The sequence below is a fragment of the Numida meleagris genome, chromosome 2 (genome assembly GCF_002078875.1).
Source record: "Numida meleagris isolate 19003 breed g44 Domestic line chromosome 2, NumMel1.0, whole genome shotgun sequence".
Taxonomy (NCBI): domain Eukaryota; kingdom Metazoa; phylum Chordata; class Aves; order Galliformes; family Numididae; genus Numida; species Numida meleagris.
In genome coordinates, this window is record NC_034410.1 from 100637950 (window position 1) to 100654606 (window position 16657).

General features: G+C 44.0%; 1 protein-coding gene across 1 annotated transcript in view; it reads left to right on the forward strand.

Moving 5' to 3' along the window:
* Positions 5216 to 16657, forward strand: part of COLEC12 (collectin subfamily member 12) — a 96709-nt gene continuing 85267 nt past the window's right edge. Inside the window, exons 1-2 of the mRNA XM_021386038.1 lie at positions 5216 to 5363; positions 16509 to 16559. Of these exons, the coding sequence (XP_021241713.1) occupies positions 5357 to 5363; positions 16509 to 16559 (58 nt within the window). The 5' untranslated portion in view covers positions 5216 to 5356. The remainder of the gene's footprint in view (positions 5364 to 16508; positions 16560 to 16657) is intronic.

Consider the following 16657-nt stretch of genomic DNA (forward strand, 5'->3'; position numbering starts at 1 on the left):
CACTACAAGGGAAGAGATTGGGAAAACCAAAAATTTGGATGTGCCCTGTGGATGTATACTGACATAACCAGCAAATCTGGGGAGAAGACACACATTACTGTAGTGTCGTGTCAGTGTCTGATGAAAAATTAGACTGTACATCAGCTTACAATCTCCAGTGTCAGATCACTTTATGATGACACCTATGCACATCATCCTACTTCCAGGAGAGCTTTCACAGATGGGCAGGTACATGCAGGACATGCCTGGCCATCCCTGAACTGTACACAAAACACATGGCATGTAACCACATGTCACTCAACCTCTGGGTTGACAGAGCCAACTTCTGCAAGCAGACTGCTGCTTGTAGGCTCCCACCAAAGTTAACTGGAAGCAGAATGTCGCTGCCGTTTGGAGAACCTCAAAACATGGCAAGATCTTTAGCTCCTTCCACCAACACAAGCCAAAACATGCCCAGTATCATTTTGATATACTCCAGACAAAGAACTGACCCAATCAGGCCCTGAGTAATCAGAAATTATTTCTGAGGAAATCAGAGTTATCTCACCGTGTTTGTTGAAATAAATCAACACTATAAACAAACAAAATGTTATTACTAATCTGTATGAAGCTACTTCTGCTAGCATCCTAATAAAATCTGGCATTATTTAACTTTAGTTTTTTCAATCTTGACAGTTAGTCATTCTACCAGTAATGGAATTATTCTGCATTATGTGAAATTTTGGTGCACAGAAGTCAATTTTACATTGCCTTAAGTGCTCAGCAGATGCAATAGCTACAGTTGCTTTCAGTAATTTTGACAACATACTCTGCAAGAAAATTGGTTTATAAATTGCCAGAATAAAATTTCCCAAACTTTCTGACCCAGAAATAGTTACTTTTGATTCAAATTTAAAAAAAAATCATAACAATGTATTTCATCAAATATAGAAAATGTAAAACACTTTTCCATAGATATTGTCTGTAGGTAATTGTAGTAACTGCACTTTTATTTGCATTCCAGCCATTTGTTTTTCACTAAATTCAGGGCAATGTGTCTATCTGCTCCATTCTAGAGCCTTGCCCTGTTATCCTTCCCGGAAGTCGCGATTTTAAAAGAAAAAAGTCACAACAACTGACAGAAAAAAGAGCTGGTGCATGAGTCTTAGCGTCATCAACATTCAAGCCGTATCTACAACAAAAGTCTGTTTCTCTGAGTAACATCAGCATGCTGAAAAGATAACCAGGTGCTTTGCTGCCTTCAGAATCTCCTTCAGCTTCCCAGTTAATCAAAACAGGAAAGGGAAAACAAAAAAAAGTGTCTTACTTGTCAGAGGCAAGTCTAGATAACTAAATACTTTCAAATTGCAATGCTAATTACACAGATTAAGGAAAGGCTCTTTTGCAGATTTAACTAAAATATCAGTAAATAACTTCACCATGTTCAGGATCATTTACAATCTCATTACCCAGATCCAAGAATGATATCTTTGCTTGGGGCACAGATCCAAAATGGTCATTAAAAACAATATGAAATTGTTGTGGAGAAAAAGATTTATCATTAAAATATGTTATAATACTCAACTCTTACTTTTAAAATGCACATTTTGTATTGAGCCCAAATGGTGCTTATTTCAGACAAATGATTTCCCACATGCGGTTCCTTCATCACATGCAGGTCTCTTCAATGATGCATATAATTTTCAGATTTTAATATTTAATCGTTGCCCTTTGCATTGCATGTGGGTGCAGGCTGTTAGAAGGCTGTCAGTCAAAGAGAATGCCACACATACCTTTTAACATGCTTCTAGCATCTCTCTAAGATTCATCAAATTGTCAAACAGCTTGTGGTCAGAGAAGAGAGGAATGATTCTGACAAAATGTTGTAAGCTGAGCTATAGGAAACAGGCAGGTCAGAGGAACGGACTGCTGCAGAGTCCAAGTGAGCAGGAACTAGATCTACTATGCTTTCGCATAATTTCAGCAAATTCTGCAGAATTTGTTCAAACATGCAGAGATTAAATTTGTATCTTTTGAATCACTGTCAAAATTGATCATGTTTTGCAGAGTAGAAGTGAGTTTTGAACTAATTACCCTCCTTGCTATTCAAGGGAGGGCTGCAGCAAGGAAGACAATGCGGCTGGTAAGTAGTTAAGGTCACAGTATGCTACACTGCTCACTTGGGTGCCTCATTTCATTATTTGATGAATAAATTTTAATAGGTCTGTCTAACCAAGTCATATTGAGTGGATGTAATATATCAGATGGACATTCTGGGACACTTCTGTGCTTAGTATATAGGAGACTAACAAATTCCACAATGTTTAACATCTTCAAGGTGAAATTCTACTTATCTGTCATATGTTTTGAACCACAACAACATTCAAAATGAAACTTAAATGATGGCAAGCTCAAGACAAATGATGTTATGCATTTTGAAACACTGGCTAAACACAGTCCTGTGAACAGTGAAAAACGTGCCGCCATGCTTTCCATTTTGATAAAGGAATTTGAGAATTAGTTTCGAGATTTTCAAAAAATATATCAATTTTTTTTGGTAGATTTGCAACTCCATTTTCATGCTACATAAATACATTGCCTGTGTATTTTCAAATGGAATGTACAGAGTTGCAATCAAACATTGAACATTGAAAAATGTGACCACGTCTCTCTACTAGACTTCTATAAGCCCTCTCTTACCAGAGAGAAATACCACTCACTTCACAGCCACGCCTCACTCATGTCACCACTTTTTGGCAGTACGTACATTTGTGAACAACTTGTCAAGGGTGAAGCACAGGAAGAGTAAAATTCCATCAAAAATCTGACAAACACCTTGAGAGCTCACTGCAAATGGTAGCCAGTGCCATCGAATCAGAGTGATGCGTTAGTTCCAAAAAACAAGGTCAAATATCCTTTTTGTTGCCCTCTTTTTTTTGTTTTAATAATAATAATAAACATAAAAAAGAAGTTCTATTACTTATAAACATTAACTATCTTACATATTTTAAATGTGGCCCAAGACAATTCCTCTTCATTCAGTGCAGCCCAGGCAAGCCAAGAGGTTGGACACCCATGGAGTAGAGGAAAGATCTGACACACAAACAACAGCAAAATGTGTCAAAGAAACAATGAAAAGAATAGAACAGTTCACTAGTTTTCTGAATTTATTTATTAACACAGATTTACAAAATTGTATTAGTAGAAGATCATCAGCTATTTAAATATGTAAAGGATATATAAGAATTCTGATGTGGAATACAAGTTATATGACTAAAAGAGAATATAGAGGCATCTTTTAGAAATATGAAGTCTCTCGCTATCTCCACAATTTATTAAATGTTTTTAAAATCACAAGAATCGAGGTTAGGTTCGGGGCCTAATTATTAATCATACTTTTTTATGGATTCTAAATGTTCATTATTTTTCTTTAAACAAATAAGGAGCATGTTTCCCTCAGATACAGCAATTCCTAAGTCACAGACCCATAGGTCTCCAAACTGGTTGCTACCCTTCAGTTCACTAAGGTTACTCTCTGAAGAGTTGAAAGAGTTATCAGCAACTCCTTCTGGTGAATTTTCTAAATTCCTTCCCACTCCTGCTCCTTGTGCATTTTGTGATACCACAGTTTTTGTTAATTCTTTCTTTCTTAGTGTTCCTTCAGCACTGTGCTCTCAAATAGAAGTAGTTTTCCTTTGGAATAATGGGGTTTCATTATTGTTTTTCATTCAGCCCATGATAATTAATGGAAAGATTTCTTCGTGGAAACATACCCATGGGCTTTGGATAAGAGTCAGGATAGTTTTTTTTAGATTGGGAAACTAAACAATATCAATTCTTCAAAATGAAAACTGTAAGCTGACTTAGGATCCAAAATGAATGGTAGAACTGACCAAATATTAATCGGTCCTACAAACATTGTGAGTGCTGTTGGTTTAATCCAACACTCTATTGCAGGACTTCCTTAATTACCTGATGACTGTACTCAGATTTAACGGTTTTATTCATGATTTGCAACAAAAATGGAGATTCCAGTCAACTACCAGAGTGTCAATGAAAAGCTGAGTCACATCTCTTTGATACCTGAGCCCAGCTTTAAAGTCGCAAATAACTCCTGCAGCTGGTGTGCAGGCATCTTTGGTGGTACTAAGCTGGAAGAGAATGAGTATTGCTTCTGAGACAGCAAAACTTGCTCAAGAGGTTGCCAAAGCAATCAGAAAGAAATGAAGGAATTTTGATTTCTAAATCCTGGCTTTAATTTTTGTTTTACGCTGGTTACTTTTGATGAATTTACTCCTCCATTCCTTGCTCAGGAGAGACCCTACCTGATAGGTTTTATACTGCTTTTTGACCAGGTGTTAAAGCAATGCTGCGGTATCACACCACAACTCTGCTGGGACGCTGTGATCCCATCAGAGCCACAGAATGGCTGGAAAGACCGTATAGCACGATCCCTTCTTTCAGCATGGCCCCATGCAGCAGGCTGGGTTACCTCCAGCTGCACCGCAGAGGCCAGATCGCGCGCGTCTCCTTTCTGCAGTGGGAAAGCCTCTCTGGCGCCTGCACTGCTTTGCTCATCCCCAGAACGAAGCGGTGTACGGTGCACGAGCTCCGCTTCATCAGCACTGATGTTAGTGCTTGGAGCGGGATCACAAATCCATATCGCTGCCTTTAATCGCCAAACTAAGAGCAGGTTTGCGGCAAATCCCTGTGCGCCTTTCAAGAAAACGGGAGCCTGGAAACACTCCATTATTCCTGGCAACATCCAGAACGAGAGAAATAAAAGACAACCAGCCTGCACATCCCTCATCCCACAAATATTTACACAAATTCTTCAGGCCACGCACTGAGCGCGATCCCATTGAATCCAGGAGGACTCTTTGGGGCTGAGCGCCGCACGTCCCAGCTGATGGGTACGCACCCGCGGTTCGGGATTTCTCACTTGGGTACCAGCGAGGTGCTCGGACACTCAGGAGGCCAAAACCCCGTGTGCCTGCCACACGGGCAGGGAGGTCAGGGAGGGACACCGCATCCCATCCAGGATGCCCGCTCATCACCGACGGGGGGCCGGCGAACCCCACCCCGTGCCACCGCCATCCCGGCCTCCGGCGGGGCCCCGAGCCCGCCCCCACGGCCCGGCCCCGGCCGCGGCCCCTTCCCCGGGGCGGAGGGAGGGAGGCGGGGCCGGGCCGCTGCTCGGCGGGGCCGGGCCGGGCCGCTCGGGGCTGGCGGCGAGAGGAGCCGCGGCGGGCGGCAGCGGCAAGCGGCAGGGGCAGCGGCAGCGGGCAGGGCGCGGCCGGCCCCGGCATGGCCCGGTAGTAGGCAGCCAGCCCCCGCCGCGCCCCGTGCGTCCTATGCGAGCCGCCCCGGCGCCAAGATGAAAGGTAGGGACGGGAGCGGGGCGAGCGCTTCGCCGCCGGCACACGTGCAGCGGGCACCGGCGGCGGGCAGGGCAGCGCGGGCAAAGCAGCGCAGCGCGGGGCGGGCAGGGCGCATCCCCGGCTCCGCGCCGGGCAGGGCGGCAGCGCCGGAGCGGGTCCCGCCGTCCCCCCGCGCCGTCCCGTTGCGCCGGCTCTCGGCACCCACTCTGCGTTCCCCCCATCCCCGTCTCCTCTGTCCCGAGGACGAGTCTTGGAGTTCTCCCCCAGTGGTTTGTTTATTCCTTGCCAGCGCTGTGCGATGTTCGCGGTGTTGCTTCTAGACATCTGGCAGTGATTAGGTGCCAGCGGAGGCTTAGCTGGCTTGTGAAATGTATCTGGCATATTGCTCCTCAGCATCCACCGACTGGAAAATATTTGGGCTTTGCTTTGCATCTGTTAAAGCTGAAACTTTGTTTCTTTTCCTCTTTCTCTCGGTTTTCTCTCTCCCTGTCTTCTCCTTGGGTGAAACTCCCCTTCTGCCGGCTGACCCCATCCCAACAAGCTGTCTCTGAGATCATGCCGTTTCAAAGTCATATAAGCAGATTGCCAAGTCGATGTGAGATATGTTGGGGGGCTGCAAGAAAGCCTCTGTTTAGGAAATCGATAGCCTTGCAGTGAGAGGCAGACCCATACGCACGAGGGAGCAGATACAATGGAAACATCAAAGGACGTTATGGAAAGCGTAGGAAGTATTGGGTGTTTGCAAGAGTCGGGTCTTGGTTTTCTTCAGAGACAAAAATACACTTGAAGGGTGGAAGGGAAAAAGCACATATGAAAATTGCTTTTGGGCAGCGGTGTGGCTGTGCTTGGATTGCAGGGGCTGGTGCCAGATGCCAGATGCCAGTAAACACCGCGACACTGACACGGAGTTTCCAGGGCCGGGGACACTGAGTGATGCGATACTGACTCGCTTTGTCTGAAGGGAGGAAAGGTTTTGGGGGATTCTGGTTCTGGTTCCAGTGCCTGAAGGGGGCCTACAGGAAAGCTGGGGAGGGACTTTTTATAAGGGCAGGTAGCGACAGGATGAGGGGAAATGGCTTTAAACTGGAAGAGGGAAGATTTAGACTAGATGTTAGGAAGAAATCCTTTACTGTGAGGGTAGTGAGACACTGGAACAGGTTGCCCAGTGAGGCTGTGAATGCCCCCTCCCTGGAAGCATTCAGGGCCAGGCTGGATGGGGCTGTGAGCAACCTGGTCTAGAGGGAGGTGTCCCTGCCTATAGCAGGGGGTTGGAACTAAGTGATCTTAAAGGTCCCTTCCAACCCAAACCATTCCATGGGAAAAAAAAAAAAAAAAAAAAAAAGATTTCTATTCTGTGGTTCCGCAAGCCCACCCACACTATTTGAGTTACTGCTGGCGTTGTGACATAATCTCCCCACAGGGCCCTGCAATGTATTAAATATAATATATTTATAGTGTACTTATAGGCTATTCATGCCAAAAGCTTTGTCATCAGCTTGTCACTACTGGCTTAAGTGTCATGGCAGGAACAAACCAAAGCAATGAGAGCCCAATAATGTCAAGCCATGGGTATTACCACCGTAGCCTTGCTTTGGGACTGGGGCTGTGCTGTTGTGTGGGGCAGGCGGGATGCCGAGGGCAGAGCACAGCAGTAACATGGTGGGGCAGCCACGCACTGCGCTGCATGGCACCTGGAACCAGGCATTGAGCCCACTGACACCAACAGGTGCTTTGCTGTAGCAATAGGTGGGTACAAGACGTGAGGGGGGCTGGAACTAAATGATCGTTGAGGTGCCTTCCGACCCAAGCCATTCTGTGAGTCTATGATTCTATGATTACTGCCTCCTTCCACTCTGCTGTGCTTTGCTGAGTGGAGAAGTGGCACTTGGAGGGCCATGAGCACTCACTGTGCTCACAGCTTGGCAGGGGAGATGCTCTGTTCTGCTTGCCAGCCCCTGCCATCACCTTCCCCAAGAGCAACCACAGCCATCTCATTTCTACCTCCCCCAGAAATCAGTTCTAAAACATGTAAAGAACCCCTAAATGACGGTGCTAATAACTGGAGAAGTCTTCCAGCCTATCATCAAGTGCCATTGCCTGTATCATGGAAGCTGTAGAGCCAAAGCAAACTTTGACTCTGTGTCTTTTTTTCCTGGTGCATATTTGTTTTTTCTTTACAGTTTCTCTTTAAACTTGATAGGGGTGATAAGTGGAGGACCTTAGAAGTCAGCGCCGTGACACATTTTTCTCAATAGCAAAACGATCTGTTGATTGCAGCTGTCTCTGCATCTACCCTCTCTGGAGGATGGAGGAATATCTAAATAATTACATCACTGAGTATCTGTACGGAATAAATTATATTTTCCACTGCTGGTGTTTGTAACATGCTATGCTTTGGATCTGTAAAATAAATGGAAGTTTATATTTAATGTGCTTGCAGTTGGATTTGCAGCAAACTATACCGAGCTCACAAACTTCACGATACTTTTAAGTAATAATTCATGTAATTTTCAAAGGGCCTCAGCTGGTTCAGGGTTACATGTATCTGTATCAAACAATAAGTTTTCTTCTAAGTTTTAGTTATGTATTGGGACATGAAACATTGTTTGTTGCCTGGGAAACAAATGAAAACAGCTTCCCCACAGTTAACACCACATGGTCAAAACATCGGCCTAAGTTAAGAGAGAGGAACGTGTTGTTAAAACTTTTCTATCTATCTGTGATACCTTTTGTGATGATCATTTTAAGCCATATCTGTAACTGGTGCAGTCATGGCTGCTGTGGTTTTGCTGTTTGCAGTGTGGCTTCTGTTTGGACAACGACCGAACACCGATGCCCTGGATCGGGCACTGCCACAGCCCGAGTGGTTCTGTAGGACAGTGGCTCTGGGGCAGCAGAGGAGCTCTGGATCCTTCCATGGATCCTCCTCCTCCCCTGATCTCTTCCTCCCGCCCCAGTGGTGGTGGTGCTGGGAGAGTGATGCTCACGGTGGAGGAAAAGTCAGCTGTGCTGTAACAGGAGGGAGCATCTGGCAGAATGCCCTGTCCTGTGCAGTGCCTCTCACATAATAATAATAATTATTATTATTAATAATTATCACCTCAGCATTTTAACTTAGAGCCCAGATGCAATCTGCAAGTGAAGCTTCCAGCTTCAAAACCTGAATGTGCAGGCACCATTCAGTTGCTCTTTCACAAGAAGCCTTGTAATAAATGGTCTGTTTATATGGTGTCCGCCTCCTTGGCAGATTTTGTCTTTCCCTTGAACCATTTTGATGCCACTGCTATGTTTATAGAATAAAGTTAATTCGCTAATGGTGGAGAAATGTGTCTCTCTCCCTCTGTAATCTTGCTGTGCACAAAATCAGATGAGTGGTTGTCTGCAAAAAGGCCTTCCCAGGATAGAAACAACAGTTTCAAACAACCCAGCCCAAAGCATTTTGCAGGAGCCAGACAGCATCTGAAAACCAAGGATGGGAAGCGGAGTGATCCAGTAACCTTCACTCAGTGCAGTTATAGCACAGCTCGTATGAATATAGTGACATAAACATGAAACATATGCAAAGCTCCGAGTGGTGTGTGTTGGACATGTCACAGGACCCTACCGCAGAAGTTCAAAGGCATGAGCGCCTATAATAAATGTGTGATACAACGCAGAGCAAATCCCAGGCAGTGCTACTCTACAGCCGGCATATCCCGGACTGGCTGGTAGCAATGGGGGATTTTAAACATATGTATGAGGGAGATGATCATGCAGGTGTGTGTCAGAGGATATTCTCCTTAACGCCAAAGAGGAAAGAAAGCAGAGTTTTAGGAGCTGTGAAAATAAGAGGGAAATCTGTTATTGCACAGATAGAGCTATTACTCTGCAGGTGTGGCTGTTGAGCAGAAGTAGCAAGTAAGCTATTTGGTGCAGGGTTATTACTGATAAGAAGTAGTAACCATGCATCTTGACTTTCCCTGTTCTGCTTTTCCTGGCCACACAGGACCCAGCAGCACGAACTGGGCGGTGTGAGGAAGGCTCTTCCTTCTGCTGCTTTGAAGAACAGGAATTTATTCTGGATGGGTCTCGCTACAGCTGAGAGCTGAACAGAGCCCCTTTTTGTCATGATCACTTAATGTGTCATTGAGATCCGTGCTCAAAGGCCGTTGTACTCACAAGTCCAAACACTTCTGTTGGCTTGGCTGGCAGGGAGGGAGGGAAACACGGTCCTGCACAGGAGTACAGCTGGTATGGGCTGGTGGGGCTAAGCCAGAGTCAAAGAAAAAGACAGTGCAAGAAATGTCAGGGATGAAGGCAATTCAGCACTGCGAAGGATGTGTGCCCAGTTATCTCCAGCTGCACAAAACACTTCTTATCCTGAGGTTCTCTTGTGTCAAAACAGAGATATCCCCTGTGGAAAGCAAAATAAAGACACCTTTTAGCAGGCACTGAAGGTGAACATGATCCCCCTAATAGTGTGAGTGTGGTCTGTGCATGTGAGGGATCGGGGCAAGATGAATTGTATTTGGAATCTGACTGCTTCCACCTAATGCTGCAATCCCTTTTGGAGCATAAATTTGAGGTGAAGACTGGGATGTCGCTAGGAAACAAAGTGGATGACTTATGGGAGGCAATATAGGAGTGTAGTGTTCAGGAATGCTGCGCTGTTTATTGCTGTTGTTAATTGCCTCCTCTAACATGCGGACAGAGAGGCAAGATTTTTCAGCGCACTAATGAGAACAGATCTGTTTGCCCTTAAATCATTACGCTGAAATATGATATGATTTAAACCTTTAACTTCTAAGGTCGACCCTCTGCACCGCGCAGCTGGTGCTGGCCCCAGCGCTGCAGCCTTGCTCTGAGGCTGTGCAGGTTTTGTTCAAGAAACACCGCTGTCTGCTCTTGTCATTTCATCCCCAAAATCAAAACTAGAGCTTCTTAATCTTCAGTCTCTTTTTGAGCATTCTCTCCATTTTTGGGCTGTAGGAGTGGGGCTGTAGACCAGGACCTTAACACTGAAAACCCATTTGTCATGACTGTTTTTTTTGGTATGTTTTATGCATGTGTTAACTGATGAGAGACACAATCCTACTCTTGGATTATAAGTCTCATGAGAGAATCGATGACCTGGGACTTTACCCCTTTCTTTCTTGTGATACTGAAAGCAGACCAATTCCTGGTTCTGAAGGACAAGGATAGGGAGAAGCCTCAGTTTCTGCCTGGATCTAGGCTAAGACAACATGCCACAGGATGCTGGGGGATGTGAGGAGGTGGACTTTCTTCTAGAGCTGCTAGTGATGAGGCAAAGGACTGCATGGAAAAGCTGCACTCAGAGCAGCCACAGTGACATGTTGGCTGGGGACTGTGTCAGTAGGGAAGGGTTTTCAGCATGGGGTGTGTTCTTACGAGGGAGGGCTTGTCAAAGCAGAAGCAAAGAAAGACATGGATATGGAAAAGATTTGTATGGAAAAAGTGAGTGGAGAAAGTCGGGGAAGGAAAGTGAAATGAAGCATCTGTGAAGACAGAGGGGTCAAGCAGTTAGTGCAAGCAGGAGACTGTCCAGAGTAACAGCCATGAAAATCAGTGGAAACCAATTAGACTGATGAAGTCATCAACATCTAAGGCTGCAGCTGCTCACTATGCTTCTGCTGGCTCAGTTTCACCACTAGGTCAGCACTTTGAAAGTAGACCCTCTTAATAGTGACAAGAAACACATATAAATCTGGTCACTCCTCAGAAAGCTTTTGTAATCTGAGATGAGAAAGATATTGGTGCTCACTGTTCTCTTCTGTCTGAATAGTTGATAATATTACAGAAATCTCACAAGTGGACAAGTTTTGTCTTTTGGAGAGAGGGCTGATGTGGAGAGGGCAGCCTTGGGACACCTCGGACAGTTCCTCCCAGAGGCACCCATCTGCATCAATGCTGGTTTATGGGTTCATGAGAGGGTTACCATCATTTTTGACTAATGGGCACACTGTCTTTCCAAATGATTAAAAAATAATAATAAAATGTGTTCTTGGTAATATTATGAGGGCTGCTGCAAAAGCAATACCTCCTGTCTTATGATGTTGGCCCACAACGTCAGAGGTGGATGCTGGTGGTATGGCAGTAGAGGTTGAACCTTCCCAATATCCCATTACATTTTGTTGCCGTGTGACAGATGGCAGCAGAGGGGCAGTGTGACAGAATGGCATCTAACACGGAAGTGCATATGAAGCAAAAGCGTGTCACTGAGGCACCTACTGACATTCATCAGCACTTGCTGAATGTTTTATGGAGTCCAGCCAGTGGATGTGAGCAGTGTGAGGGGTGGGTGATGCATTTCAGCAGCTGTGAAATAATGGATCACCACTGCTGGTACATATTTTTATGAGCACAGCATGCAGACTCTTGTTCATAGCTGGCAAAAATGCAGTAATGTTAAAATGTTAAAAAATAATGTTTCGTAGGAGAGAATTTGCTCTATCAAATAATGTTATTGTACTCTTTGTATCTGTTGTTGTTTCCATGGGAAAAAAAAAATAAGAGGCATTACTTTTACATCAACCTACATATAATTAATTTTACAGAGTAGTGCTGAGATACAACCATATAGGTCCCATTAAACTGGTGGGAAATGCAGGCCCTTAATGATTAAAGCTCTTGGAGAACACTTATTATGTAGAGATTTATTTTAAAGGAAACTCTAATACTGGATGTCATTGTTGCTGCAAATTACTGTTATAGTCCCAAGTTCCCAGTGTGGTACTTAGGAGTAAATTCTAATGTGCTGTAAATCCAGTTTTCAGGGGGCTATAAATTAGTACCTAAAATCTGAGGTGAAACTTGGCATGACGATTTTCAGCCCAGATGCCTCTCTCTCCTGAACTGTATTTCCACAGTTTGAAATTTTGTGCAGAACGTTTGTACCTTTCCTTAATTGAAGACTTCAAACAAATATTACTTTTTAAACCCATGTTTCCCACATGGAAAATTACTAGGAATGGTTGGATACTATGTGTCTGTAGCCAGCATATGACCCAGCATCTTTACGGTTCTGAGGTCTACTTTGCTTCGTTAGTTCATTATACTGAAATGACCAAGTAGGGTGTACTGTTAAAAGATGATAACTGGACATGTGCATTAGTAGCTTTCTGATACACCTCCCATATGCCAACAACAACACCCATTAAAGGGAAGGGATAAAATGGAAACAGTTGCCCTGTTCCAGAGAAGGAACCGAGTAGTGCAGTGGTTATAGCCCTGTGAAGTCTGAGGGCAGATTTAGCATCCTTGTTGGCTCTAGGCCAGCTCTCTCTTACTTGACCTCAGTACAGATTCCAAAGTGGCCCGTGATTAATTTATTTAAGATTTAAGAACAAGAACCAGAAATTATATGGTTCTACTCAACATATTTTTGCTTTGCCCCTAGCAAATTAATCAAATGAGAACCCAATTTGTTTTAGATTAAATGAATTCCCTCTGTTCACTGAGATAATCCCCAGTTGAACCTCCTTCCACTCCCTTGAAGCATTGTACTGTAACTTATTTAACTCTACAACTGTATTTATTAGAGGTGTTGCAGTAATAATTTATAACTGGAAGGCAAGCAGAATTTGGCATTTCTAATCAGTGGGGTGGAGATATTGCCAAAATATCAGAGCTTTTGCTTTGTGCTAACTCCTTAAAATATTTGATGTACTCCTGCTAAGCTACAGATAGCCGTTTGCTGTTACCGTCAGCAGTTTGCTGCGAGCTCTGAGTGCTGATCTGCTGTTGGCCTCCAAGGGGACTCTTGTAAACCTGATGCAACAGGTCTCCAATAGTCCTTCTCCTGCGCAGTTAAATACAGTCAGTTGTACATGTATTTTGCTCAGAGTTCACTTTTATTAACGGACCTTCAATCTGCCAGAGCTCAGTAGAAGTCAATGGAATAAGAAATTGCATTTTAACCAGCTCTTCTCTTTTCTTTGTCTTTCTTATTCTAGATTCTCTCTCTTTCAGCTGACAGCTCTGTAGAACAGCCTATAACTAAGCTAGGGTTAGTCTTTGCAGCACTAAGGAGTAAATTCTCCTACTGAGGATGTAAAAAAGGATTCTGCTTTGTTATCTGCTTCAAGGAGAGTACACTCTTTGGGTTTTGCACCTAGGAAAATATTCCTTGCCTCTATGTAAGTATATGCTTATGTAGCAGAAATACTGCATTCATTCCAATTGTCTTTGGAACCAAGGGCTGAATTTAAACTGAAGTAAAATATTTCAAACTTACAGCTTTCACAACATCAAACAAAGCTCTCTTATAGCAGTTGCAGCCACCTTCAACTGTATGGGCAGCACTGCCGTAAAAAATCATATATTTTTTTCTTAGAGTCAGCCTCAGATGCTCAAAAGTCATGTATTTCTTCCACTCTGATTTTTGATACTGCCTTTAAAACCATGAGGCATAAAAACATCCTGGAGGTTTTCTTACTATTTACTTTCCTAATTGGTGTGTATTTTTTTAACCTTTGTAATTTATCACAGATCACGTTTTCTCTAGAAACCTACATATTCCCTTTTCAATGAAAGATTAGGTTCTCCTGTATTTCCCTGATTCAAAGATATCACAGAGCTTTGAGATTTCTGTACACCTTGAACAAAACGAGAAGGTTTTCAGCACTGGAACTTGTGGCAGAGATCTGAGCATGAGTATTTGTCAGCTCCAGTCGGCGCAGTGCTGCGAGGAGCAGGCTGGGGCAAACTGCTTTGCCTCGGGACTTACATTTATGGGCTTGTTTGCCAGCTTTATTTTTAATATTTCAAACATAGGTTTCTCATGAAGAACCAGTAAAACTTTCAACACCTCCTAGTCTCTTTTTTTCCAAAGGATGCAGCACTGCTTATTTCTGAAAACTTAGAATAATCTCATTTTATTCATTTCTGCCTCCCATCTTTATTTCCCTTAAACTTGTTACATTGCAGTTAATATTATTAAAGATTATTTATATTACATTTGAAATATGTAAACATTGCATTTGTAAAATATAATTTGGGCAAAGGCCTAATGGCGGTTGTGACTGAAAGACCTCTGAGCTTAGTCTGTTAAGTAATTCTGATAGACTTCCCCTAAACTACTTTGTTGCCTGTTTCTAGACCAGCCCCTGGGATTAAAGTAGGTCTTATCTGATGCTTTAGATTTTAGAAACAGGAGGTCAGCTCACTTGCTGACAAAACTGGCCTTGCCCATCCCCACTTCATTTCAAATGCCACCATTGCTCTTCAAAATGAGATTTATTTAGAAAAACTGATCCCTAGCAGGCATGTAACGTTGAAAGTATTAAGAAGTATGTGTGAGGGCCCAAGATGGTGGGCAGAGAGAAGGTGAGCCCTTGGCGTGAGGGGTGATGGGGGCCCTAGGGTGGAGGTGGATAGGCCTTGGAGATGTGGTGCAGGGTTAGGCCACAGGGCTTCAGCACAGCCTGGCTGCACAAGGCAGATATGGATCAGGTAAGGCAGGTTGTACTCCCAAGAAACAGGAGGCAATTGTGTTAGCAAGAGAAGGCAGGAAGCTGAGGGCTCTGGTACTGATAACTTTTCTGTGCAGCTTTTATCTTTTGTGCAAGAGGGGAAGACTTTTCCAGAGTAATTTACTGCTGGCATGAGAGGTTTGGCTGTTGACTCTTTGTGGTCACGTGGTTTGTTAGTACTTGTCGTTTTCTTGTCAAGTGTCATTGTCTTCAGATAATATCTGGTACAATGGTGAGGTATTCTTTGTTTTGATTTTTTGATTCTTGCTGCCTTCAAAATCAGGAACTGGTTCTTACATTTCTTAAATGCACAACTGAAACGAGGGTGAAGATAGACAGGAGTGCCTCTGGCAGTGAGCAAAACGTGTAATACCTGGTGAAGAATACAAGTTTTGAGTTGTTTTGTCAAAAGTGCTGTCTGAGCAAAGGGTGAAGTTCTGCAAAAATGACGCATTTCAGGGACTTCCATACTGCATCAGGCAACATGTTCCTCAGACCTCAGCGGGTGGCAATTCAGAAGGTGCAGGTGAGATTTATTCCTGCTCATACACCCAAACGATTTAGACTTTGCTGAGCCTGGATGAGGACAATATCTTTCCTTCACTTTTGAGTCCATCCTCTCATGGCCATGCTGTGTCCCACATCATCTGCAGCACCAGCCCAGTCTCATGATGCCAGCAGCTTGTTCATACACAATAAGGCTGTGGATACCAAAGGGCTACCCAAGCCCAGACTCACTCCTATTATATGTGCTTATCTGTTTGGAACTACTTTTTCATTGCAGGTCATTAAATGTTCCATTCTGGTGAATTCCTTGGCTGGCCTCTGAGCTTCTGTTTCTTTCTGCCCTTGTGCTGGGGGAAGATCTGGATGGGATCTTTGCAAGTGAGGAGTCTTTCTTGGCACCCAGTGCTGCAAGGGTGGTGCGAGGGCTCAGCAAGCTGAGGCTCCACAGGGTGAAGCATCTGTGCTCAATGTGATGCAGACTTCTGCCGTGCCTCTACTGCAATGCAAGCAAAAGCACAAGAGCAGGCATATTTTTTAGGGTAGGGGTTGCTGTCAGACCCTGGTGTTTTCTATATGGTAGGCTGGCAGCTCTTGGGAAATGATGCTCTACGTGCTGACTTTAAAAGAGCCTGGAGGCTTCCCCAGTACCTGAAATGGTGTGTGCAGAAGAGGAAACGATCTCCTCTGTTTCCTTCTAGAAATCAGGAAGCAGGAGTTTTGCAGTGGGGCTGTACTGCTCTTCCTGGGAGCCAGTCTGGGTAAAACCTGGTTCCAGCAGCAGGCAGGGCTCTTGCCTTCCCCCATCTCAGCAGAAGGAAGGGCTGGTAGTAGGAGGCTGAAAAAAAAAAAAAAAAAAAAAAAGAAGAAGTAGTGAGTGCATTTCTTCTGCTGATGCCAGCCTTTTCTTTTGAGTAATTGCTGCTGGAAGGAAGTAGAAAGAAATTAAGCTTCTGACAAAATAAATTTGTTATTACTAGCATTTTGCTGCTTGCTGGCTGAAAATGAGAACAAAGGAGCTGAAATGTTTTTTGTCATCTGTTTGCATTTGTCAGTTCAGTGTCCCACTGTTAATCGGGTCTTTGGGTAAAGCTAATACACCTGTAACAAATTCTTCCCATATTTTTCCAGTGGTAGTAGTAACCTGGTGCTGTGTCTTTCTTTCTGTCTCCAGACGATTTTGCAGAAGAGGAGGAGGTGCAGTCCTTTGGCTACAAGAGGTTTGGTAAGTGGCAGCAGGTCTTTCACCTCTCTGTTGCTGAGTGCTTATCTTAAGAAAAGCAGCTGCTATTAAAGCCTCCTTTGCTGGCCTGGCAGCATGAA